Source organism: Archocentrus centrarchus, chromosome 6 (assembly GCF_007364275.1).
Source record: "Archocentrus centrarchus isolate MPI-CPG fArcCen1 chromosome 6, fArcCen1, whole genome shotgun sequence".
Lineage (NCBI taxonomy): Eukaryota > Metazoa > Chordata > Actinopteri > Cichliformes > Cichlidae > Archocentrus > Archocentrus centrarchus.
In genome coordinates this window covers 17,259,099-17,285,236 of record NC_044351.1, presented here as the reverse complement: position 1 = coordinate 17,285,236, position 26,138 = coordinate 17,259,099, and the positions used below count along the sequence as shown (strand labels likewise).

At 40.7% G+C, this 26,138-nt stretch overlaps 3 protein-coding genes across 3 annotated transcripts; all 3 read right to left on the bottom strand.

Annotated features, from left to right (window-relative positions):
* Positions 1-352: 352 nt before the first annotated feature.
* On the bottom strand, positions 353-17,722 carry LOC115781470 (unconventional myosin-Va-like). The gene is made up of 40 exons (XM_030731124.1): positions 17,582-17,722; positions 17,216-17,326; positions 16,442-16,613; positions 14,525-14,669; positions 14,268-14,421; positions 13,403-13,546; positions 13,033-13,114; positions 12,818-12,925; positions 12,374-12,480; positions 12,015-12,280; positions 11,851-11,932; positions 11,558-11,698; positions 11,277-11,402; positions 10,717-10,800; positions 10,319-10,444; positions 9,732-9,829; positions 9,541-9,627; positions 8,340-8,448; positions 8,020-8,231; positions 7,771-7,927; positions 6,842-7,081; positions 6,434-6,682; positions 6,175-6,268; positions 5,943-6,085; positions 5,653-5,766; positions 5,225-5,359; positions 5,038-5,094; positions 4,687-4,914; positions 4,460-4,527; positions 3,881-3,955; positions 3,605-3,803; positions 3,273-3,366; positions 3,027-3,170; positions 2,777-2,931; positions 2,605-2,694; positions 2,358-2,508; positions 1,988-2,270; positions 1,678-1,852; positions 1,504-1,584; positions 353-1,419 (listed from the first exon to the last, which is right to left on the bottom strand). Exons 1-40 carry the CDS (start codon positions 17,606-17,608, stop codon positions 1,267-1,269), a joined length of 5,466 nt encoding a protein of 1,821 aa, XP_030586984.1. The 5' UTR covers positions 17,609-17,722; the 3' UTR covers positions 353-1,266.
* A 1,989-nt stretch (positions 17,723-19,711) lies between these two features.
* LOC115781504 (cAMP-regulated phosphoprotein 19) lies at positions 19,712-21,167 on the bottom strand. The gene is made up of 3 exons (XM_030731179.1): positions 20,981-21,167; positions 20,397-20,519; positions 19,712-20,309 (listed from the first exon to the last, which is right to left on the bottom strand). The coding sequence occupies exons 1-3, from the start codon at positions 21,023-21,025 to the stop codon at positions 20,139-20,141; spliced, it is 339 nt and encodes a 112-aa protein (XP_030587039.1). The 5' UTR covers positions 21,026-21,167; the 3' UTR covers positions 19,712-20,138.
* A 1,099-nt stretch (positions 21,168-22,266) lies between these two features.
* rsl24d1 (ribosomal L24 domain containing 1) lies at positions 22,267-25,345 on the bottom strand. The gene is made up of 6 exons (XM_030731178.1): positions 25,187-25,345; positions 23,742-23,855; positions 23,585-23,657; positions 23,154-23,217; positions 22,948-23,033; positions 22,267-22,606 (listed from the first exon to the last, which is right to left on the bottom strand). The coding sequence occupies exons 1-6, from the start codon at positions 25,265-25,267 to the stop codon at positions 22,530-22,532; spliced, it is 495 nt and encodes a 164-aa protein (XP_030587038.1). The 5' UTR covers positions 25,268-25,345; the 3' UTR covers positions 22,267-22,529.
* Positions 25,346-26,138: the final 793 nt, after the last annotated feature.

The following is a 26,138-nucleotide window of genomic DNA, read 5'->3' as shown; positions in this document are numbered from 1 at the left end:
TAAAATATACTGCATTCATTGCGTTTATTCTGAAAGCTCGGTCACCCTCCGGGCGGGTTTGGCTCCTGTGTTTCTGGCTGTCTTGTCACTCACCTGCGCCGGACTTTGACTGTGGGTGACTCCGCCCTCCCGTCTTGTGACAGCGGCTTGACAGAGTGGGTGTGCTCGTTTTTGCTCAAGGATTCTCACTGCTAAAGAAACCGGATACAGACCTCGGCCACCTCAGCGTGTGTGAGAACATTTCAGCACGCAAACAGTTAAGCAATAATTCCCCCTCTCCAAAACCCGGTAACATTTGTATCAAAGGGGGGAGTAAACCAGAAAGAGAAGGAGACAAGGAAGCACACCAGGTTAATTATTTATGAATTTTTAGGTCATTTCCTCTGTTAAACTTTAGCAAATTCACATCGCTTGTGAAAAGGAGACAACATGCTGTAGCTGCACAGCAATGTCAGCTAAAAGGCAACATCAGTCCAGAACATCTGCATTTCTAAATAAGACTGACTTTAGCTGTTTTACTTCCTCTAATTCAACTCCAATTTAACTCTCCAGTCTACAACTCTTCTCCCAAGCACCTGTGCAGATCCCTGTTTCTTTAATGGAGGATGTTTTAGAGTTAAATACAGGTTTATACCTTATTACAAAGAGAACTGTAAGCATTACAGTGTCAATGGAAATATCAACTGTAACTAAAATAGATTGTTCTGAAACTTAAACAAGCTTGAGATAGTTCATGAGGTAGTTAAACACTGTGCAGCATTTTAAGCACATCAAAGCATCTTACTGAACAGCTTTTAATTTAACCAACAACATTAAGACTAAATCTTTCTTCCTCTTGCCTTGATGCACCGAAACAGACCATAATTCTAACAGCTGTTTAAAAAAAAGATAGAGATAACAGAGTACTCCTAAATTTTATACATTAAAAATTTTAAGTCCATTTTTATGTTTGAATTTATATAATCAGAAATATCATTTGCCAGTGTTGACTTGTGAACTGTGACATTTTCTTACTTCGGTAGAGGAAAAATTCTAACCATGAATGCAAGAACGAGCCAGTGTGTTCACACAACAGTTAGCAACGCAAGAGTGACCACAAGTTTGGCAAGAGACAACCTTTAAGAGACCTATTTTGTACATTCAGTGGTCAAATAGCATTTGCTCTTTATACTAAAAGCTAACTGATATCATGTACACAGCCTCTCTTTGGTATATGGAGTCCAATAAAAGCTGACTGTAAAGCTATTCCTATCAGATGTTGCAGGTCTAGATGTGAGTGAGGAAGCCCAGATTGAGACTAGCGGGGATCTGAATGGTGTCCAGAGCCACAGAGGAGGGTGTGAATGGGAGGGTGACAGAGAAGATTTTCTTGGCGTCCAACATTAAAGTGGATGACTGACCTCTGTCTTTCAAAAGGTTCTGAAATGCAAAAAATAAAGAAATAAAAGTTGCAGCCATATTTAACATTAAACTGATAATAAAATATGACAAATCTTTACTCACTTTAATAGTTGTGATGAATGTGGGTGACACTCTCTCTTCAAACTCAATCACTGGTGTGTACAAGGTCAATACTTTTACAATCTGTTAAAAAAAAAAAAAAAAACAGCAATCAGAGCACGAGCAGAATAAAACATTTACAGATTAACCTAAGCCGAGCCTTTACTGATGGTCAACCTGCGCTGTGGTGAGGGCAGTGCACATGTCGCAGATAGCTCGGGCATCTGCTTCTGTCTTTTTCTTGATCTGTAGAAGTTGTGCGGCCTGTATGAGAGGCTCCAGAGTCGCTTTCGCACCGCAGTCTGCCAGCTCTCTCTCAGCCAGCCATTCCTCCAGCTGCCATACATTATACCTGAGCCCAGGAAAGCATCAGAGAAACACTTAGAGATTAAGTATGTACTGTCCAATTAAGCCCTGCTATCATTATTCTGCTTTAAAATAAAGCTGGGTCCCTGATTTCTAGATTTGTTTGTGCGTTTGGTTGTACCTGATCTGCAGGCCTTTACCCCAGGAGCACATGTCCTTCCGCAGCAGCAGGTGGTTGAGTGTGACCGCACAGATGATGTAAAACTGCTGCTTGACCACCTGTTTAATGAGGTCTGAGTCCATCCCATGCTGACTCATGGTGGTGTGGAAGAGGCCAAGACGCTGCAGGAGGACCTCTATTGTAACGGCCCCGCCCTGTGAGAAACTGGTGCTCCTCTTCCTCAGACCTGTTGGTTTGGATCCTAAAACACCCTGTATTGTCTCGTGCTCCAGCATGCTTGCCACTACACAAGGCAGGGATTGAAGGAGGGGTCAGACTTAATAACTAACATCACATTTTGATTAAGTGTCATTAAATTACGTTTCTTCACCTATGAGGGGCTGCAGACTGTCCTCCATACATTTGATGAGCTGACGGTAAATTTGAATGGCCAGATCACCAAAAACCTGCTGGTACTCTGACAGTTCGAAATTGATCAAGCAGTGCTCATTCTGCTTAGCAGTGTTGTGCACCATAAAGACCTGCAGTACACAGGCATTGCACAGAAATCCAGGATTAATTAAGTTCTTTGTACAGCTGTAAACATAGCACTGGTATCAAAACTTTCTCGAGCTTACCTCATCTCCACTGTACTGCTTCAGACAGTGCATTAACCGGCAGGTGTTGGCCAGCCAGAAAGACACTACTTCAAAATCATTTCCTCTCCTCTATAGAAAGATTACCACAATTAAATCAAAATTAAAAAAAAAAAAACAGTTTAATCATAGGGCTTACAGTTATACACCGCACCTTGATGACCCCCTTGATGCTGCTGATGGCTGAATTTAGCAGAGTGCTAACTCTCTGATCGTCATTCACGCTGTCTGCATATCGTACGCACATGAAGATGATGTAGGCAGGAAGGCCTGGAGTGAAGCTGACTGCAACGCCACGAGGCTTCAGATCTGAGAAGATTACACCATTTCATTACAAAAAAAAAAAATCTCAACTACTCTATGCGTGTGATTTTATTATTTTCTTGAACCTAAGTTCGGCCCACCTACGACCAGATTCTTTAGCAAGCGGCTCTCGTCACCCTGCTTGTACTCCAGCATGCCCTGGTACTCCTTCTCCTTGCGGGTGATGTTCACTGGTCTGACAGGAGCGTTCGCCACTGAGCCCTCGTTCTTTTGCTGAGTGCTCGCTAAACACACCAATGACATTATATAAGCAATGACAGGATTAATGCTAATATGGTCTTAAAAATAAATGTAAATATATGCAAAAACTCAATTCTTCTCATTACCTTCAAAATCTTCAACCTTTTTCATGTAAAGTTTAAGCTGTTTTTTCAGCTTTCTTATGGTTTTGTCTTGTTTTTCTTGCTGTTCCAGGAGTTCCTAAAGTTATGTCATAAAAACTGATTATTGTGAGGCTCATACGTGGCAGAGAGATGTTCGTTATTCAAACTATGAAATTCAAAAACATTTTAACAGCTATATGCAGGCCCAGTAATGCATATAAATCTGATTATGTTGAGACCTCTGCACTGTGAGAATAACACAGTGCTTGTATTTTATTACTGCCATGCCAGTAAAAGCTAAAAGGCAGAGTGATAGATCTTAAAGATGAACCCACCAGGTTCTCTCTGGTCAGCCGTGTAATCTCCAGCTTCAAGCTTGCTTCAATTCTGGCATCTTCAGGCAAGAGGAGGGTCTGAGCCAACAATTTCTGCTGCTGCTCCTTTTCGTCCTTCAGCTTGTTCATCTCCTCCACCAACTTCGTGTGCTTCTCATTGTGAAGACGCTCCTGCTCGTGCATCTGGTACTCCAGAAGCCTGAAGGATGGAGGGATAGCGTTCAGTGCCGCTGAGCATGAACATGCTTTGATAAGTGATAAATATTACTCCATTACCTATTGGTCTCTTTCAAGCCTTCATAAGCCAGCCACAGCTCCCCATCTTCATTCAGTGTGTGGATATCAGTGAATCTGAGTAGTTGGAGCATCACAATATGAAAGTTAAATTTAAGACTTTTTAAAACATTGTAATTGCAAACAGAATGACATTTGATAAATCAAAGTATGAAAGTATGATGGAAAAGCAGTAGGGATGATATGGCCTGGAAAATGTTATGATTATATAACACTTTGCTGGTACTTTCAAGAAGTATGCAAGAATAATTTCTAATTATGTAATTATCTAAATTAAGCAGATTGTGATGCACACAAGTAGCATAGAATAGAGAAATGGATAAACCAATAAAAGTGACCTGAATTATTAAAAATGAATAATCTTTACTTGACACACTCAAGGTTTCAGTAGTAACAGTGATTCAGCAAAAAAAAAAATACTCACCAGCCTTCTGTGTGCACAATCCAGATATCACAAATTATTACTCACATCACCACCTCCAGCAGGCAGGAAAAAACTAATTTACGAGTGAATTCACTACATTCAAAACTTTTCAAGAACAGAAAGCCAGGTAGTCTTACTTGTCAACATCTTGATATGAAGGAATCTCACGCAGATCTAATTTCACACCCTCTCCCAGCACAGAGTCCTGCAGGTCAGATCATACAGGATATGTCATTTCTATTAAAATATTATATCCATCCAATTACTGCAATATGTACATTTTAATCAAAATACTATATATTCTGAATCAGTATATTTCCATTTCTTTAAATGGGACTAATAAAAATGTCATTTAATTTTTCACCTTGTGTTTAAGAGCCTCTTGGCGGACCAAATGCGATCGGAGGAGCAGCACTTCCTCTTTCCTCATCTGCAGCTCCTCGGTGGAAGAACTGAGTTGCTCCAGCAGGACTTTGTAGGGCTGAGAACCAGGGGCGGGGGGCACTAAATCACTGTTCTCATTAGTCAGAGACCTTCGCAGCTCATTTAGATCCTGCTTCAGTTTCTTGTTCTCAGACTCCAGTTCTTGCCGCTACATTAACACATTTTTAAAAAGACATGAAAATTTCATTTCAGTACAAAAACAGGTTGTTGTTATTGTGGTAAGATGTAATGACTGTTTGATGTCTGTTGACATTAGTACATTAAGCCACACCTTCAGTGTTTCCAGGTCCAGTTCTGCTCTGCCAACTGTCCTCTGTTCCTCCACCTCCTTTTTTAGAAAAAAAAAATTTACACAAAGTAAACAAACATGCAGCTAAAATCGCCAAAAAAGCTTAAAAATTCTTTACACATATTTTGTAAGTTTCCATGTTTGTAGTAAGAATAAAGGCATTTCATACTTTTGCCTTTTCTTGCTGGTCTTCCTCTCTTTTATCCAGCTGTTGCCATAGCGATTGCTTCTCCTGCTCCAGGTCTTTCACTCTCCTCTGGAGCTTCAGCAGGACTGGCAGGTCCACTGCAGTCTGGGTCTCATCCTATCAAAACACAGCAAGCAGCGGTTGATCTCTTTAGAATCTACCTAGAATGCTGCACTAATAGGATTATAACACAGACATGGCCAGAAAGAAATCTTCAGCGCCCAGAGGAAACAGGCACAGGGACGACATGCAAACTCCACTCAGAAACGTCTTCTTGTGATGTGACGGTGCTAACCATTGCCTCGTGAAATTGTGTTGCCTTTAACACATCCCAGTTACTCTTCTTTGTCAATACAAAATGCTTCACAGCCACCTTAAAGCTGACAGATGGTGAATATTTCATACATTACCTCTGTTTTTAGAGAGCTGTCGTCACCCTCAGTAGAGCCTAAGCTCTGACTAAACTCAGATGAGTTACTGCTGTAGTTGGAGTCTGTCTTCTTCAGACTAGATTTGCTTGAAGTCTAGTTGAAAATGAAAAAGAAAGCATTTCACAGAGGGAATAAGTGGTTAAGAAGAAACATTTTCCATAATGATAATCACATCTTCAGTGTGCTCTCTAAGTCAAAACCTTGTCGTGGTTCGTAAACTGAGCTTGAAATTCCAAATTTATGTTTGAATACTAAGTAAAGTTCCTCACAACGCTGAGATCCATCTGTTCCTTCAGGTCTCTGTGCCTCTCCTCCAGATGCAGGTGCTCACTCAGCAGACTTTGGTATCGAGAACGTTCCTCAGTCAAGTCCTTCTCCAGCTGTTTGGTGTCCTCAGTGTTGGTTTTAATCTCTGGGTGAAAACAAATTTCTTCGTGTATTTTTTTCAACATTTTGGAATTATCAGAGGATAGTGAAGGTTTGATGGCAACTGTTCAGTACCTGTCAGCTGTTGCGCTTGTTCAATGATTTGCTTGTTCAGTTCATCCATGTCATTTTTCAACAAGCTGTTCTTCAAGTTAAGGTCGTCTACCACCTGATTGTGAGAGGGGAAATAATTATGAGAGATTATTTCTGTTTGACTTTGGACAAATGACAAATTTATAAGGCAACTTTTAGAGTTACATTCAGCTCTTTTTTTAAGTGAAATGCCACCAAATACATAATTTTTAGGCAAACTTAGACTGTGATAAAGGACTACCTGCTGTGTCTGCTCCTTGTAGACCTTCGTCTGCTCTTCCAGGTCTTCTTTCTCTCTGCGGGTGTTTTCCAACTCATGCTGGAGGAAGGAGAGCTGCTCCAGGAGTGAGGGAAGGCTCTCTGCTTTGACTCTGGCCTCTTGCTCTGATCTACGCAGGTTTTCTACCTCACTGTTCTGTCTCTCTCTCTCCATAGCCTGAGCCTTCTCCACAACAGTCAGCTTCTCACTGAGTTCTCTGTTTTCCTTATGCTGCGGGGGGGGGGGGCAAACACATGCTGTTCATGTGATACGACAACACGCAATAACCCAGTGTGTCTCCAACAGTTTCTTTTTTCTTGTGGTAGAATCCAGACTAAACAAATACTTACCTCATACAAATCTAGACCTCGATACTCACACAATACCCACCTGCTCGTTTATCTTGTGCTGCAACTGCATGATCTTGTTCTCCATGCCAATGTTGAGCTTCTTGAAGTGCTCCACAGAGCGCGCTTCCACTTTCAACTTCTTTAATTCCTTCTTGGCCCTCATGCGACGCACACAACTCTGCAGCAGGATAACGGCTGCCAGGATGCGCTTGCAATGCTGTCTGGCCAGCCAGCCTTTCACCCACTTCTGAACAATCAGTGCCTTTTGCTCATACATCAGCTGTAAAAACAGAGAAGTTCATAATGTAATTTTTAAAAGTGAAAGAATAATAACAGCCTCATTAAAAAAAAAAAGTTGATAATACCCTTACTTATGCATAGAAAGTACTTATAGTCTAAAAAATTTATTATATGCATGATCCCAGACAATATCAGTTCCAAACATGGCAGTAAGTCATTAATTAAATATTTTACCTACAGAATTTTTCTTTATGTATTCTATCCACATATTGAGCCAAGTGTCCGCAAATTTGATTGGCTCTGGTTTTCAAAAGTCAATACTGTAAGGCAGACACATTTCTAAAAGTCTGGCTTACACTGAATGGCAGTGAAGACAGGCCATCAGCAAGTCACTACAAAGTCACCCTGAATTCAATGAAAAATATCACAAATACAAAGAAACGCAGCTACAACTAAGACTGTGAAACTTCTAAGTGGTGATTCTCAGAAAGGCTTTTTCATTTTTTGTCATTTTTTTAAAGCCCAAAAAATGTGCCAGTTGATGATGATGATCACTAGTAAAAATAGCAATTAAAATCAGTTTTAAAGGTTACCTGGGGGGAAAAAAGAATACATAACAGTAAAAAGGCTTTAACTTTATGTCCTTTATGACCCCCATTTAGTTTGTTGCCATATGCTCACTTATATAAATAGGATACAGTAAACTTCTAAAGGTCAGCATGATGTTACCTTATAGTACTGCTTTCTTGCCATGCAGGCCCTCCAGAAGCACTGAACAGTGACAGCTGCAGAACGCTGCTGCAGGTAGCGTCTCCTTCTCGTCCACATTCGCACATTGCGCTGAATGATAACAGCTGCTCTGGTTTGCCGCAGAAACTTGGCATAACTGACAGAAAAAAACATTTTAAGAAATATGTCTAAAATATCCCTAAGGCTTCTAAACTTAAATGCATGCTCTTGTCCAACATCCCCACTCACCAGCGTGCCTGGTGACCCCGTACATGTTTCTGTATAGTGATGGCAGACTCCCTCATCCTCAGATACTTTTTGCGGGCCAGCCAGCAGCGAATAGTCTTCTGGATGCAGACACAAGCCATACGCAGTTTGTCTGAACGCAGCTTCTCCAAGAAAGCTACCTGGCCGGCTCTGAAGAAGATCTTGCTTTTGCCGAATTGGTACTTCCCATGGTCCTAAAACAAAATACAAAACACAGTATTATATGTACAGTACCACTGGTACTCTAATACATCATATTTAAGTGAGTTTGTGAAAGCTGGTTTTATAAAACTCAACCATACCTTTATAAGTTTTTCCAGGAGATTTTTGCAGGCCTGTTTTCTGTCAGGAAGCAAGTCCTTTTGCTTCATGAGAACTCGATAACGACTAAAGAATTCCTGATAGGTCCATCTGCAATAATCAGATCATAAGAAAAAATTGTATAAGATGAGTTGTATCTATAATTTATATAAACTTAGCACAGAAAGCAAGGAAATTTCTGTTTGCTCGATTATTTCCTTGTTGTAACAATGCTTCTTGGCAATAAATCTTATAAATAAATATGGCAGGAAAGCCTGTTTATTTCCCCTTAAATGGTGCCACATCTGTAAGGAAAATGCATTTGTGGGTTGAGCAGCAGAGTTGAGTATGTGGGATGCCCCATGAAAAACTTACCAAATCTTCTCTGCCAATGACAAACAGCTTATTCTGCTTTTGACTCTTGTTCTGAGCTTCTGGTACCCCAGATGCTGACAGACAGGTTTGTCATTATTGGAGGCAAGTTCAATGCAGAGAGATGAGTGTAGGCAACCAGTGTCAATTCCACATATCTGCAGTCTGACACCGAACTCTATCCACCAAGATGGCAACGTTCGCCCCCACAGAGCGGGGTGTATCAGAGACTACCTCCAGAATTTGGGAGTGGAGAGGATGGAGTGCCGGCTTGCAGTCCTTACCTCAACCCCACTGAACACTTGTGGGATCAGCTTGGGCGTGCTGTTCATGCCAGAGTGACCAACACAACTGCATTGGCTGACTTGCAACAAATGCTGCCATCCCACAGCAGTGTGTGACCAAGCTGGTGACCAGCATGAGGAGGAGGAGCTGCGCTGTTGGGGCTGAGTATGGTTCCTCCACATGCTACTGAGGCCCCTGTTTGTTAAATGAATAAATTGTTATATTGCCAATATGCCTCATTTCTTCAGACTTTTTTTAGTTTTAGTTTGTCACGGGAGCAACCCACATACTCAACTCTGATGCTCAACCCACAAATGTATTTTCCTTATAGATGTCGCACCATTTAAGGTTAAATAAACAGGCTTTCCAACGGTATAACATTTATTGCTTGGAAGCATTGTTGCAACAAAGAAATAATCACCAAAACACAAATTTCCTTACTTTTTGTCCTAATTTTAGGATTATCTATTAGAAAAAATATATATTTGTTTTCACAACTTCTCGTGGCCCTTTGTTCTGTACCAGAAGCTGTTGCTGATATGCTACCTTGATGGGAAGCCTGCTGCTGAGATCCGGATTGTTTCGAGGATGCCACATGCTCGAAGCTGCTGTACAGCCCTCACAGGGTCCAAGCTTTATTCAAAATAACAGAAAGAAATGTTCAGCTTTTTGTCTGTTCTTGTTGAAGATAATCATGTAAAAAATAAAAGTGAAAAAAAAGAAAAATTCTGCCTTACGTGAATGGAGCTTTATGGTCATTTGGTTTGATGCAGCGCACATAGTGAGGAGTTGTAGCATTCAGTGTTTCCATAAGCAAATTTAGGGACTGTCGAAACTGAAGGGAAAAAAAACAAGAATTAATCCTTGCTAAGTGAATACTTTTAGCTTGCTCCCATAAGGGTCAGGATTTCCTTGTTTTAACCAGATGAAAATTTTGAGCTTTAACACTTAATGGTTGCCATGAGATGAACTCATTAGTAACACTATATAGAAAAAAATGTAATATTCTTGCAGACACCAAAATGTCAGAATCTTCAGAGAAAATGGACACTGATGTCCTCTTGCACAAACACAACATGTGTGTGTCAGGTAAGCTCACTATTGATTTGGACCCCTATGTATTTGTAGTAAAGTAACCTGTCTAATGTGGTGGAAATATCAAAGTTACTTGGGTGCCACTATAACTAAAGCCTGGGTTCCACCCCAGACCATTTCCTGCATGCCTCCCTCACTTTCTCTCTACTTTCCTGTCTGCTCTCTACTGTTATCAAAGTAAAGCCTAAAAACACCCTCCAAAAGAGTTACTTATGAGTGATGTTCACACCTGCAGTCCAACAGTCTTCTTAGTATCCTTCTTAGCTGATAAAGCCCGTCCAATGCTGCTTGTAAGTTTGTTAGAAGAACTTTCTTCCTTCTCATCATCCTCAAATAGCTTCAGCAGCAGATCAAACTGAAATGGCCATTTTTAAGAGAACAAAACAATAAAAGCAGTCACTGAACAGCAGATGGCAGCATTTTCAATACAAATGAGTGAGTGTACTTCCTTCAATAGTTGTGCTTGAACAATTCAAGGGTGTGTGCCCATAAACTTACCACATTTGCTCTTGGCAAAGTGATGCTGTAATTAAACTCTACTGAATATATTTTTACACTTGCCTCCACAAAACATGGATATGAGCAGAAGTGAGAAAATAATAAACAACAGAAAGTACGTAAGTTCACCTTGCTCATTTTCAGCACATTTATCTGTTCCTCATTGACTGTGTCCTTGTTTTTCTCCAGGAAGCCCACACACTGATACTCCACCTAGGCACAAAGGACCAGGTCAGACTGTGTTCTTTGACTCAATATAAAAGAGCAAAAACGCAAAGCGCAAAGGTCATATTCACCCAGAAGCTGAAGCAGACTGATTAGTATGGTTCCAATAAACAAAATCATCAAATATTTGTGGTTCAGGCATGGATTCTGACTTTGTAGACAAGGTAATTATAACTTGACAGTTTTTAACTCTTGCTTAGTAAATATGAGTCATCCATTCCACACTGCTTGTTCTGTTCAGAGTACGGAGAGCTGGAGCTGATCCCAGCACCCATTGGGCAAAAGTGTGAGTTATACCCTGGAGTAGTCACTAGTCTATCAAGTCACATGTGCACACATTTGCACCCACAAGCATTTTAAAGTTCACTTGAGAGATCTGGAGAAAACCTATCCAGATAATGAGTCATCACAGAAAGATCCCAAACATTTTATGCTGAAGCAATGACACATTAGCTACATTTCACCTTGTCAGCAAAGTGGTGGATGATGAAAGCTCTATTTGATAACCTCGGTTTTTCAAAGTGAGCATTCTGCTTCAGGAGGGTGTTGTACAGTTTCTGTGCCCATGTGTCGTCAGAGCCTTTGGGCATCTGTGGAAAGAGGAAGAGGTGACACATCAGTTAGTCACGGCATTACTCATAACCTCCGAGCACAGTGGAGAGTCTGAAAAGCAGCTGGACGGACTTCTGGTGGGGGGGGGGGGGGGGGGGGGGGGGGGGGGTAAAACAGGAAAAAGGTATTTTACCTTACACTCCTCATCTAGAAGGTCCAGGACGCCCAGTTTGGCCTCAATGAGATTAATGCAAGGCTGGTTGTCATAGAAGTCAATCAATGTCCAAGGAATTTCCTCCTTCATGTATTCCTCTTGCTCCAGTTTGAAGACATGCTGGAAAGAGTGGGAGCTAAAAATTATTTACAAGTACTGTTCTGACCAAAAAATAACATTATAGGATTATGAGTTTGTTTTCTGTTCTTGTCATTATGGTTTAAAATAAATAAATTGTAAAAACAACATATTGAGGAGAAAAGGACACGTACCAGGTTGAACTGTTGCTGAAGCTTTTCATTTGCATAGTTGATGCAGAACTGTTCGAAGCTGTTGACATCGAAAGTTTCAAACCTGAAGGACAAAAAAACAAGTTTAAATTCAAAGTAGCATATCCGGTGTCCTGCAGAACAGCAAAGAGTGTTCAAAAACACACCCATAAATGTCGAGCACACCAATGAATGAGTGTTGCTTCACTGTGGATTTTAATGCATTGTTGATACTGCCCACAACCCAGCTGAAGAGCCTGGCATAAATGTGTTTGGCTAGAGCATCTCGACCATAGACGGCATTCATTTGGGAAACAGATTTAACATAGGTTTCCAGGGTCGTCTTCAGTTTCCGGTGACATAACCAATGGGCCATTTCTTCGTAAGGGACCCCCATCAGGTCACAGAAAACCATCAGGTGGACATCATCCTGCTGGAAACACATGAACAACATTGATATGATAAAGACCGACACATCCTCAAAGCAGCATTCATGCGTGTGTGTCCTGGGGCAAATAACGTTTACCTTTATGCTGCATCTGTCTGCTGACTGATCTTTCACCTCCACATTGCTAAGATGGAGAATAGCTGACAGAATTTGGTAAATTTTCATTTGATCACTTTCTCCAATTCCTGCAAGTGAAACAATAAATGAGGATCAATCATGTGAGACAGTCCAAAAACAAAACCACGCACAGGTGACATATTTGAGGTAAAGCCTGAATCCTTGACCCTGACAGTGAGGGGATCTGGAGGTTCTGTAAAGTAGTACAAGTATGTCCTAACAACGTTCGCATTTGTTTGTGTTTGTGAAACTGGACAGCTATACTATTTTACTGTGCATGAGTCAAACAACTTATGGCCATCCAGTAATACTTTCTGTAAATTTTCACTCTTTCATAGCAATACTCAGATCACTCCATCAGGAACATGTACGTGTAAACTTTATTGAAACACAGTTATCGCTCACCTAACAGGGAGAAAGACCTCCTTGTATTGCACATCTCTTTGGCATCATTCACTCCATGTATGACTGGGCTCTGACCCTGGTTAGTGCAGTGGAAGTCATCTGCACAACCTTACCTCATTAAAGAAAGAGAATACTGTGTTATTAATAGAGACATCTGCAATGGCAATATTTTTTTCACACTAAAAGGAAAACTACTATTTTAGAGAATGGCATACCTAACCTGAAGGCTTTGAACTCTGGTAAATGTGAAGAGGCACACAGCTGGTAGAATATGTGGTAGTTCCTTTCTCCGTGGGCCTAAAGCAGTGGAAACAGATGTAACACTTTAACCAGGAAAACCTGCCACAAAGAAAATACCAGTGCTGCTAAAAAAATAAAAAAAAAACACAAAAATCTTTCCCAGGCAGCTCAAACAGTGTGTTACGTTTGTTTACTACTACACTGCTACATGTTTTCAATATGCATGTTAATCGTTGCACAAACACAACAGTGCTTCAAATCAATTCACTGTCAGGAGAAACACGTAGAAAGATAGAAGAGGGCCTCTAAAGACATGCAAGTAAAATACATATAAATGACATTTACCTGAAACACAACTCGAGACTTTTCCAGTAAGTAGGTTCTCATGTTAGCCCCAGTTATACAATGCTTCGTGTCAAATCCAATCTCTATGTATTTCCCAAAGCGGCTGCTGTTGTCATTCCTTGTTGTCTTGGCATTCCCAAGGGCCTAAATAATAATAATAATGATGAGAACAATAATAATATAGGTCCTCTATAAGTGCTTTGACAGAGTGTAAACTCAAGAGAAAACATAAACATTAAGGCCAGGGTGTGATCTGTGAGGATAGCAGTTTGTAGGATTTTCTTTGAGGGTCTTGTAAAACAGGACGATCTGCTGCTCTGAGTCCTGTTCATTCTTTTATTTAGCTAACTGCAGTTGTTATGCTCAGTCAGCCTCGTAGTGCTTAGTGGCATACCCAAAAGCCATGCATGCATCAAAGCAAGTCAGGTCCAGGATCAACCCACCCCGCTCGATGTTATTTCTACTGTGACAGCAGTGCTCGTACCAACAGTGAAAGGGTATTTCTAAATTAATTGTTGTTGCACTATAGACTGTTTCAAGTTCCAGTGCTTAAAACCAGAGGAGAGGACAAATTTCGTCACCATCTGGGATAAAAATAATTCAGAAGAGGCAGGGATATGTAGTCCAGAGGTAAGGAAAGGAACATACACCCTGATTAACACTGCAGTTGCAATTGAATTAAATGAAAGAGTTAATGAGTTGAAACGACAACAAAAAAAGGGGGTGCAAAACTGAAAACAATGATATATGTATGCACATAGGTGTATAATATAAATAATTAAAATATCAATATACATGCAGATGTTTAGTAACTTTTATTATTTTCTATTTTTGTCTTTATTTTGGCTTCGGTCCAAAATGTTACCTCCATGATGGGATTGGATGCAAGAACTCGCTCCTCCACACTGGCCTCCCCAGAGGAGCTGACTGTGGCAAAGTAACGCATCGCATACTTAGCAGAGACGGTTTTGCCAGCCCCGGACTCGCCACTCACTATAATGGACTGATTTCTTTCATCCCTGCATGAAAGCGTGATAACATACAGACAGAATATTAAAAAAGGAATTTAATATTTTACTTGGTTTAAAATTTAACATGAAATGTACTTTGAGGTGTCAACACCTGGCCATCTGTTTGTATGCCTCCTCTGCTACCGCAAAGATGTGGGGGTCCATATCCCCCATGTTTTGCCCACTGTAGGCATTAATGATGCCAGAGTCATAGATGGGCAGGCTCTCATATGGATTGATGGCAACCAGGACAATTCCTAAATTCCACAGGGAGAAAAATGTTCAGGCTCTATTAAGACATCATGAATTGTCTAAAAAGTCTTCTTCCCCTGTATTTAAACTCTAACACAGTGAAAAAGCTGGAAAAGCAGACTGGTAATCTGATTGTTAAAAGTATAATTTAAATTTTTTAAATGGTAAGAAAATATCTGGCACATAGTATGAAATATGGATGCAACTTCTAGGTCTGAAAAATGAAACGAACACTCAAACCTGCATTCTTTCTAACAGCCACCAGGGGGCAACCACTGTGGCTGCATAAAGTCTTAAAGTAACAGGAATTGACTGACAAGCAGTTTCATTGCCAGGTGAGACGTGTCCCCTCGTTATTTCATAGAAAATAAAGCAGACAATATATCAGAAGTTGATTCGATGTTGAATTTTATAGCTTTTCACTGTAATTTTAAATATGAGGCTCAAAGAGATGTCTCTGCAAGTGAGGGAGGCCATCATTAGTCTGAATGAAAAACAAAATAAACCTATCAGAGAGGCAGCAAAAACAGTCAAAATCAACGATCTGGTACATTATTAAAAAGAATGAATTCAATGGTCAGCTCAGCAACACCAAAACACCTGAAAGACCACAGAAGAAACTAATGTGCAGGATGACAGAATTATTTCCATGGTTAAGAAAAACAACTTCACAGCATCTAACCAGCATCTTGAGGAGGTAGCTGTCTTATTGTCAAGGTGGCTCAAGAGACTTCTTCTTGAATGTAAATACAAAGGGTTTACAAACCACCGGTTACACTCAACAACAGGAAGACCAGATTAGACTTAACATGGTGGAGGCAATGTTATGGTTACTAGGTTACTAGTGTTTATTGGTGATGTGACTGCTGATAGAGGCAGCATGAATTCTGAAGTGTACAGGGTTATACTCTCGGCTCACATTCAGGTGAATGCTGCAAACTGATCAGACAGCGCTTCACACTTACTGCAAAACCAACCCAAGAGTTTTTCATGGTAAAGAAATGGGATATTCTTCAATGGTCAAGTCAATCACCAGATCTCAGCCCAACAGAGGATGCTTTGTAGGTACTGAAGACAAAACTGAAAGCAGAAAGACCCACAAACAGGCAGCAACTGAAGGTGGCAGCAGTAAAGTCCTAACAGAGTGTCTCCAAGGAGGAAACATAGCATTTGGTGATGTCCGAAAGAACATGGCAGCAGAGCTTAGGTTTGCAAAGCTGCATCTGAACAAACCACAAGAACAATGACTTTTGGACAGACGAGACCAAAGTGGAGATGTTTGACAATCATGCACAGCGCCGAATTTGGCAGAAACCAAACACAGCATATCAGCACAAACACCTCACACCAACTATCAAACACTGTGGTGGAGGGGCAAAGAGATGCAGAACAAGCGAATCGCTTCCTGTGTCCTGTTAAGGAGTCCGAGGCAAAAACATTCAACTTCAGGATTCATAACAGAACTTCACAAACCAGTGGGTGACATCACAGTGGCTACATCCATCTTTTACAGTGCCTATGATTTGAAAGACAAAAAAATACTTGAAAAGGGACCTTTTTGAACTTTGTAAAAGATAAGTTTCCACTGTGTCCATTATTTTTCATTCAATTTATACAAAGTATACCATCTATTACGGTGCTGTGTTCCTTTAAAAGCAAGCTGCAGCACATACATCAGCATAACGTAGTGCAGATTATGTCAGAGTACACAGTGAGCAGAGCTCCAAAGTCTACAGTGACAGTGATAGTGTGAGTCAAAGGAAATGACACTCATTACCACAGTATGTGTAAATCAACTTGGAGTCGATGAAGCGCACTTTGAGGTTGTGTAGCACTGCTGGCTCATGGAGATAGCTGAGAGCTGTGAGGTCATTCTCCGCCACCAGGATATCTGGGTTTCTTAGTGGCGGCAGGTTGTTGGTACGGGGGTCTATTTTATGCTCCACTTTCTGGAAAGATACATAAAGGTAGCAGAATGAGAATGTCTGAAGAAAGTAACTTCCACTTTTAGGTTAAAAAAATACTATGAGGGCAAGGAGTAAAATAAAAGATAAAACAGATGGTTAAACAAGAAACATGGCAGTGCCAGTCATAACTAATGATGAAGCTAACAAGCAGCCACTGTGCTCAGCCTGTTCATGTTCACTCATGATAATACTTTGGCCTTATTTCCATACCTGCTGTGCATGCCCAAACTCGACATCACAGCTGCAGGCAGCAGCAGTGCTGAGGAAAATGCTTCAACTGCACTGTTTTCGCCTGTTTTTCCACCTATTTTGAAGCCAGCAAATGAACTCCTTGATTTCTGCAAGAGTTTTCAACCAGAGGCCCAAGGTGTTTGCCTTGCCTGAGAATTTTTGTGCACTCATCAAACAATCAGCTGTATAATCCTTCAGGGCACATAGAAATTTATGAGGCTTTGTTGCCAGTGTTCCTGCAGAGAAATGCATGCATGGCTCTCTGACAGAGGATCCATCTCCATTTCAGTGCCTCAATGTGAAACTGCGTGTGTATCCTGTATTGTATAGTAGTTGGCATTTAATTGTCTCACCGTGCCATCCTCAAGCTGCAGAGCCAGCGTCAGGTCGCCAGGAGTGTAGTCTTTGATAAGCTCTGCTGACTTCCACACTTCTGCTGCATCTGGGAGCCATACACGGGCATACTGAAGGGAAAACGGATCAGAGCCATTCAACCAGTGCACTGACAGGAAAATTACAGAATAGCAAACAGCACAGCATTCACCGATAGGATCTGGATGGCCAGAAGGCATTTTAAAACGTCAGATTGAAAGAACTATAATAAATGAATAGTTCAAAAACCCTCAAAGCGGACATTCGCATACTTTACAGTTACATAAAAGTTAACTAATTCAGCTGGGTGGAGAAGCTGGATACCTGATAGTCTAATTCAAACCTACCTTGGAGTAAAGTTCAGCGGCTGCCATCTCTTTTAACTTCCTTAGAGAGCCTGTAAAAAAGTTTTCTTCCTGCAGAGAGAGGCGCGTAACATTTTACAGACTCCCGGAGTAGAAAACCATGACCTTTTTTCTTCCCCTGCTCCGCTCTCTGGGGGGGGACTTCTTGCGCCTAGCGGATAGCAGGATTCAACCACTGCGGATACAACACATGCGCGTGCCCCAACACGTTTTGCTCCCGTGCGTCTCGCGTGCCTCCCAGCGGCCAACACGCGCGTCTCAGCCTGCGAGGACAACGACGCACTGTAACCGTGCGGCTAATACTGTAATTATACTGGAACATGTCACTCTTTCCAAATCATTACTATCCCACAGGGAGCGTCACATGGAGGCCCAAGAGCAAGGCAGGGGCGCCCACAGGAAACCAAACTATATGTGTTCAGAAGTAAATTCAGTTCAGGGAACACTAGGCATGATTTTCAGGCTCATGCGCAGTCCTGCGCCGTTACATATGAAAAGTGACACTGCACAAGCGTTCGCACATCTTTTTGTATAAACGAACTGTTTTGCAAAGTAGTGAAACATGGACCAAAGGTGGGCAACACTTACTGATATAAAGCAGGCGAAGGGCCATACTATGAATAACTGAATTAAAATATGCTAATATTGTGTTAAACTGGAGGAAGGCAGACATAACACATTAGATTGAGTGCTTGATTCAAAATCCAGCAACTTTTAACTTTAGAGGTTGTTTCACTTTCAGGATATCAGGGTCAGATTGAGATGCTTCATGGGCCGGTTTAGGCCCTATTTTTGCTTGATTTCATTGAGACTATTTAAATTAAGTCAGAATCCTGTTTAGGTTTTAGTATAAAAAGTAAAGAACTCACTATGTAGAAACATACACGCTCACCGGACACTTTATTAGGCACACTTTGATAGTACTGGGTTGGAAACTTGGACTCCCCCCCCCCCTTAGGCTTCAGATTGGCTGCAGATTTGTCAGATCCACATCCATGATGGAAATCTCTCATTCCACCACAACCCAAAAGTGCTCTATTGGATTGAGATCTGCTGAGAGTACAGCAAACTCGCTGTCAGTTTGAAATTATTTGAGCTTTCGACATGGTGCTGGAAGCAGCCATCAGAAGACAGGCAAACTGTGGCTATTGAGGGATGGACATGATCAGCAAGAATGCTCAGGTAGGCTGTGGTGTTTAAACCATGCCCAGTCCGTACTAAGGGGTGCAAAAGTGTCCCAAGAAAATACCCCCCACACCATTACACCACTGATCCATGTTTTCACGTTGTTTACACCAGATTCTGACCCGACCAGCTGAATGTCACAGCAGAAATCAAGGCTCCGGCCAATCTTTCAATCTTTCAGTGTGCAATTTCTATGAGTCTGTGTGAATTGTAGGTTCAGTTTCCTGTTCTTTGCTGATGGGAGCGACACCCAGGGTGGTCTTCTCCTGCTGTAGCCCATCTGATTCAAGGTTGGATGTATTGTGCTTTCAGAGCTGCTCTTCTGCATACCTTGGTTGTAAACAGTAGTGTTGCTGTTGCCTTCCTATAAGCTTGAAGGAGTCTGGCCATTCTGACATAAACAAGGTATTTTAGTCCAGTGAACTGCTGCTCACTGGATATTTTCTTTGGAGCAGTCTCTGTAAACCCTAGAGATGGCTGTGTGGGAAAATCCCAGTACATCAGCAGTTCCTGAAATACTCAGACCAGTGCAAACGGCACGAACAACCACACCATGTTCAAGTTCACTTAAATTCCCTTTCATTCCTGTTCTAATGCTCGGTTTGAATTTCAGCAAGTCTTCTTGACCATGCTCACATGCGTAAATGCACTGAGCTTCTACTAACCCACCAAAGTTCAAACAAATATACTGGTTAGCAGTTGAACAGATGTCCCTAACAAAATGGCCAGTGAGTGTATATTATTGGATCATTGTTATGGATTCATTAATTTATATTATTTGCATACAAGATATTGTGGAGCAGACAGAAATCAGCACAACAGAAATAGTTAAAGTGCCCATACATTTCACCATCCTATCCATCCAAAGGTTTTGGGCACTAATAAAAAATAAATGCAAGGACAAATTCCACCAAATAAGTGTAGAGATATTATGCAAAACTATTTTATTTACAAAACAAGTGGCACAGTGCAACTGCACATGCACACTGCAGACATGACAAGAGGATTTTTATGGAAAGAAACCTCAATTTCCAGTCAGTGAAAGACATTTCAGGCAAGATTCACAACTAATATTCTCACAGAGGGAGCAAATATTGCTCAAGAGGAACAACAGTTCATTAATTTTAAGGCCATTTTAGAGGTCAGGATGAGATGGAGACCAGCAGCAAGTCATTGCAAACCAATGTTACTAATGTGACTCACAGTTGCCAATTGTTCAAGTATTTAGCTTGGTACGTGACTTGTTCTCAGAGAATACATACAAAAGGAGAAAAATAAACAAACTGTAAACAGCAGGATGTGAAGTAGATGTTAAATGGACGTGGGAATGGTAGCAAAACAGTAAACAAAATCATCAACCAGCCAGTTTGCTGGCCACAATGGAAGTCTTTCTTTGAGGCAGGTCCTGAGGTGTTGGGATGTGTCCCCCTGTGATCTCGGTCTTCTCCGCTGGGGCAGATGGCAACTGTTTATTCTTCATTTTTGCCTTGGCCATGTTGTAGTCACCAGAATCAAAATACTTTTGCTGAAAACAAGAAGAAACAGAGTGAGATCTCAAGAAGACTGTCATCATTTAGTTGAGTAGCTAGCAAAGTTTAGGTGAGAAACGCACCCCCTTCTGGAGTCTCTTCCTGAGAAAATCAGAGCCCCCTGGCTTGGCTCCAAGACTGGGATACCTGGCCTTCAGTTTGATCTCTTCTGCTTTTTCTGGGCTGATTACCTTGTCCTCCATTTCCTGTTGACAGAGTGCAGTGTGCAAAGATGGTAACATTTTTCACTCGTCTAGCCTGATAAGTGCAAACCTGAAATTTCTTTTAGGCATGAATATTATAATAATAAAGAAATGTCAATATGCTATATGCTGACATCTACAGATACTATGGCTACTTTGTTTAATTTGATGCCGGCGCCGCCATGAGGGAAACTGCTGCTTGAACTAGCATTAAAGTTGCTGTTAGCATGATAGGCTACTGCACAATTTTATCTAATCAGTTATCTGCTAGTTCAAGCAGCAGTTGACTTTACCAACAAACGCTAGCAGAATATTGGCTAATTACTCAACGACAGCACCGGTAAGGATCTTAGTCAAGATTAGCAACTGGCTAACTAGCTTCGTGGTAGCTGCCAGCTAAACTAGCAGCCCCGGCTAACTGCTGTTAATTTGAGGTAATCTTCCATTTAGTGGTTACAGTTTACCTGCTGTTCCTCCGAAGTCCTCGTTTCTTCAACTTCCTCGGACATGGCTGTGCTGCGAATCCCCGCTCTGTTCGCAAAAGTGTGGCTGTGGCCGTTCGAGGTGCTCTTCAGAAAGATAAAAGGTGGCACTGTAAAGGTAGTGGGCGGGCGAAAGCAGCAAGCAGCCTGTGTAGCAACAGGCCAGTCAATCGATGGTAGAGACGCGGATGGGAGGGACACGAGGGGATCAAAAGTCTGTAGTGGGTAACAGCAAAGGGTTTGTTTTTAACCTAAAAAATATAATTCCGTCCATGTAATTTGCTTTTGTATTGTATATGGTTTATATTTATGTGTATTCACTCACCAGCCACTTTATTAGGTACGCCTATTCAACTGTTAATGCCAATATCTAATCGGCCACTCACAGGCATGGGGACATGGTCGAGATGGCCTGCTGAAGTTCAAACTGCTGGAATTTTTCCACATAACCATGTCTAGGGTTTACAGAGAATGGTCTGAAAAGATAAAATATCCAGCGAGTGGCAGTTCTTTGGGTGAAATGCACTCAAATGGCCTCCACAGCAATCTAAGGGAGCACCTTTGAGATGTGGTTAATCAAAGATTCACATCATGAATGTGCAGCCAACAAATCTGCAGAAATTGTGTGATGCTGTCATGTCAATATGAACCAAAATCTCTGAGAATAGTTTCCAGCACCTTGTTGAATCTGTGCCACAAATAACTGAATTAGCCCTGAAGGTGTGAAGAGCAGGTAGAAGCTATGCTTACAGCCAGAGCTGCATGCCTAAGATGGAAATTTAAAGGTCATCTGCTCGTCCTGACATCATACAGAGCCAAAGGTAAAATGACAATACTTACATTTATATGAATGGGTAAGTGTGTCCAAACTTCTGACTGGTACTGTATACATAGGTTGGCCTCATTTTTTTAAAACTTCCATGTTTAATATGTTAATCTACCATTTTAACAACAACAAAATAAGGTAACACCTAATGGATCCTCAAATTTTGTCTGTATGGAGTAGTTGTGGTTTAATAAGTGGCAAAGGCATATAGTTGTTTTTTCTCAGTTTCATACACAAAGTACAGACAATAAGCATGTACTACATTTACATTATGAAATACATTATATTCCTTATGTTAAAATAACCACTATAAACTGCTAGGTTTATTAGCAAAAAAAAGTAGCAGTTTATGATCTATTAATCTTCAAATATTTAATCTATTATTGGGAGCAACTTTAATATTCAGGTATTATTAATGTCAGAAAATAAAGAACAAAAGATATTCCAGAAGAAATGCTGTAATTTATTGTCAATCTTAATATTTTCAGAATAACTGTAAAACATTAAACTTTGCAACACAGTTGAGCAAAGACGAGCAGTTAATGGCTGCTGCTTTAAAGTAAGACCTTTATTAGCTCAATCCATTCAGTCCTTCTGCTGCAATTTAAAAGCCGAATGCTTTACTCGGCACGACAACTGCTATTTGGAAATTTTAATTCCCAAACTAATGTACAATATAGTTTCATGAAAAAAAAGAAGTGAAGATTAAATATCCTCATCCCGCATGTCCACATCTTCTTGTAACTTCTGCACCATTTTGTCTTCCAACTGTTTGGCCTTTCCTGTAACAGACAAAATGCAAACCACACTGGAATTACTGACAAATATTTATATATTCATACAAAACTTTTAGTTCAAAAAGTAAACAAAGGGCAATAACTCCAGTTTAAGAGGAGGTAGGATTATGATCCTTGTGCTCTGCAGTTAAACTCTTCAACATGCATCTATACTCAGTGTGTGAAGTCAATGTTGCACACTGAGATACTGACAGCGTGACACACAGACGGACGACAGAAAATTGTCTCCCTGCCTCTCGGCAGCTGACACAACAATCACTGTCACCACATTAAATTATCTGCATAATCATGTGTATAACATACAGTCAGATATAATGAGTCTTTACCTGCATGTGGTGCTTTGATGAGGTGAATGTTTTTCTTGACTTCGTTGATGGCCTCTTCTTTCTCCAACTCTTTGCCCTTCTTTAATCTACACACCAGAGACAAAAAAGTTAAAGCAAGCGCTGTTTTTTAAACCCCATAAATACATTTACTTAAGGTAGCAGATTTAAGAAGAGAAATAATGAAATAAAAAAAAAAGTCTGCTTACCTGTTCATGATAAATCTTGCCTGTCGTTTCTGTTTTATTTCACTCACTCTCTTCATTGCTTCCACTGAAAAAGTTAACAGAATATAAATATGCTGCTTAGAAAAACAAATAACTGTGTTTATATGGCTACATTCTTTCATGTAAAAAACATTGTGACGATCAGATCATCTTGTCAGTGTTTGCTTTCTGTTGCCACTCCACGTGCGTCTGTTATCCCTTTTCTTTCCCCTCACCCCTGACTGCCTGCCCTCCCTGAGCTGGGTTCTGTAGAACATTTCTTTAGTTGGCTTTCTCTCAATTTTAAATTCTTGATGTTACTTTGCAAAGTGCTCTATGATTCCTAATGTTGCCATTTAATGCTATACATGCATATAATTAACTGTAATGTTTTTGCCCAAACAGCTTCTAATAATTAAAACGTAATACATTACCTGTCTTATCCCAAAGCTCCCTGTTATATTTAACAGGAATATTTCTGCGTTTCTCAAACTCCAAGGAGTTGTCCTGAAAGACAGCAAGTGCGATGGTTAAGCATCAGTAAACCAAACAAAAACACTCTAAATTGGTGCTCATAGATGAGCAGCTTACCACTGTCAACTCCTTCCCTGATGCCTTTCTGAATGCTTTGGTCCATCTTGTTTTTCTTGGGTTGCGCTTCTTCTTGAAGTTCTTGTGGCATTTTGATTTGCAGAATCTAAATGTCTATGTTTTATTAAAGAAAGAAAACAATTTAGGGACGAGCTGATGATAAAATGTGTGGATATAAACAAGCAGACCAGCAGGTGATGCAAATTAGAAACTGCCAGCATTACTACATGTGTTGAAAGTAAAAAGCTTAATTTGTCCACTGCAGAAGAAAGAGAGCACGTCCAGCTTTCAAATATGAAATATCTACATGTCTGATAAGTCCTAACAACAATATTTTGATCATTATCAAAGTTATATTGCAGGGATACACCTATATATATATATTTTTTTAATTTCAGCTTTACTTCATTAAGCAGTGTGTTTCAAATGCTGCATTACAAAAGTTAAATTTTCACCAAGTTTTTAGTTTTTAGTCATTCAGGTATTCTTTCGCTGATGTTTGTTTTCCACCAAGATGAAATAAAAGCTGGCAAGCTGAATGGAACCAGGTGTGGAGGCAGTGTGTGGACAGGTAACAAGTGGGATCCCGTTATTTAAAATTTCCGGATTGGAAGAGCACTGACAAAATCAACAAATACAAAATGGTCCTACATTTACATTCATGCATGAGAGTATTAAAAATCCAATGGTATAATATATAACTGTCATAGGAAACATTAATACATTTTCAGCGAAGGGCTCTGCTTCTAACAGTACTTTTACAGCTTGGCATTAGCATCTTTATTTAAGGTTGTAAATTATTAAATCCTTTACGTGAATTGGCGGTGTTTTTGTGTTTAGGGTCTGTGTACAAAAACCAAATACAATGTAAGACAAATGCATTATACATTTTCTAGACAAAACAATTCTATCAACTATGCTGCTGAATATATATATCTCAGAAATAAAACGACAGACGAATTGAATGACCTACTGCATGATTTCCTTAAAAACCGTGCCGTTTAAGAACACCATTAGGGGTGGTACACATTTCAGGATTACGACGACCATCAGCTGTTTTATTTGTCGACGGTCTGTAGGTCCAAGCTCCTGATCCCACATCGTAACGTCAGAGGGCGCACTCACTCTATCAGGCAAAACCGAGGCCCTCCAAGTTAAATGTTCAGACTCCCCAACAACTTCATTCCAATCAGGCTTGCCAAATAAAGTCACAGGACTAACGTTTTTTGTCGTGTTTAGTGTATATCGCTTCCATTTCCCGTCGTAAATGCAGTTTAAAGCAGAGTTATTAACTGTTTTTCAGCGTTTGGTCCCACGTGAGTGAATCCAACACGTTATATTAGCATGCTAGTATTAGCCAGCCGCTAACGAGCCACTACTGACAGTCAAAACACGAGCTTCTGTTAAATTATACAACTGTTCAGGCAAAAAAAACAGCTACTTACCTTACAGTCGTTCCGTACAAACATCACCCCATGTCCGGGGTACACTGGTCCCGAGCAAAAATAACACTTCTCAATGCGCATTTTTGCAGTGGAAGCGCTGCGTGCGGCAGCGGACACAAACAAGACCGTCCACTCTTCTTCTGCTTATTTTTGGTGCCTGGGATCCCGCAGTTTGGTGTCTTTACCGCCACCTAGAGACGCAACTTCAAACTACAAAAATGTTTCAGGAGCTCGGAGGTTTCCCCAAGCATACCAACCGAAGTGTGAAAAAGATCCATCTATCCACCTTATCCTTTCCAGGGCTCGCGCAGGGGCTGGAGCCTACCCCATCCCCCGCTGGGACCCTGGGCGGGCCGTCAGCCCGTCGCAGGGATATTAAAAAAAACAAACTTTAATTACAAAAAAAAGAAAACTAACGTCTGTGTATTTGTCAACACAGTTGGCATTAGGTGACATTGGTGGAAATGTTGGCTAAGAAGGGGATGTCTACATGGCTGTTTCAGGTGTTTGTACTGTTGTGTTTTGTTATTATTAATATATTAACACTTTAAATCTCACAGTCTAACACACCCATATTATAACTGACTTACTCTTAAAACCAACACTGAAATTAAACAATAAAAAGCTAAACTGAACAAGTGAACCCACTCTGGAAATGAAATTAAATAGCTGAAATGCAAAGACGAATGCCTTTGCTTCTCCAGAATTTTCTGTAAATCATACACAGTTCTTTGTTATTAAGGTAGGAGTGTATAGACGTGGACCCAAATGCAGACTTGTGAGGTAAACGCGGCAGAACAAAAAGTACAGTAAGCCTGTATTGAGGCTAATTAAATCCAAAAGAATAAGTCCAAAATCCAAAGGAAACTCAGAACACTAGGAACTCCATGAATAAACTCAGGAAATCACACTAGGAAAAACAGACCAGGAACACAATATGACACAAGAAGGC

Excerpts from the sequence above, each read along its gene's own strand:
- LOC115781504 (XM_030731179.1), bottom strand. The coding sequence starts at position 21,025 with ATGTCCGAGGAAGTTGAAGAAACGAGGACTTCGGAGGAACAGCAG. Across the intron at positions 20,520-20,980 it reads GGACTTCGGAGGAACAGCAG|GAAATGGAGGACAAGGTAAT; the intron begins GTAAACTGTAAC and ends CTCTGTCAACAG. Across the intron at positions 20,310-20,396 it reads GGAAGAGACTCCAGAAGGGG|CAAAAGTATTTTGATTCTGG; the intron begins GTGCGTTTCTCA and ends TCTTGTTTTCAG.
- LOC115781470 (XM_030731124.1), bottom strand. The coding sequence starts at position 17,608 with ATGGCAGCCGCTGAACTTTACTCCAAG. Across the intron at positions 17,327-17,581 it reads CCGCTGAACTTTACTCCAAG|TATGCCCGTGTATGGCTCCC; the intron begins GTAGGTTTGAAT and ends TTTTCCCTTCAG. Across the intron at positions 6,269-6,433 it reads ACAAGGAGCAGACACAGCAG|GTGGTAGACGACCTTAACTT; the intron begins GTAGTCCTTTAT and ends TCTCACAATCAG.
- rsl24d1 (XM_030731178.1), bottom strand. The coding sequence starts at position 25,267 with ATGCGCATTGAGAAGTGTTATTTTTGCTCGGGACCAGTGTACCCCGGA. Across the intron at positions 23,856-25,186 it reads TTGTACGGAACGACTGTAAG|ACATTTAGATTCTGCAAATC; the intron begins GTAAGTAGCTGT and ends AATAAAACATAG. Across the intron at positions 23,034-23,153 it reads GCAAGATTTATCATGAACAG|ATTAAAGAAGGGCAAAGAGT; the intron begins GTAAGCAGACTT and ends TCTGGTGTGTAG.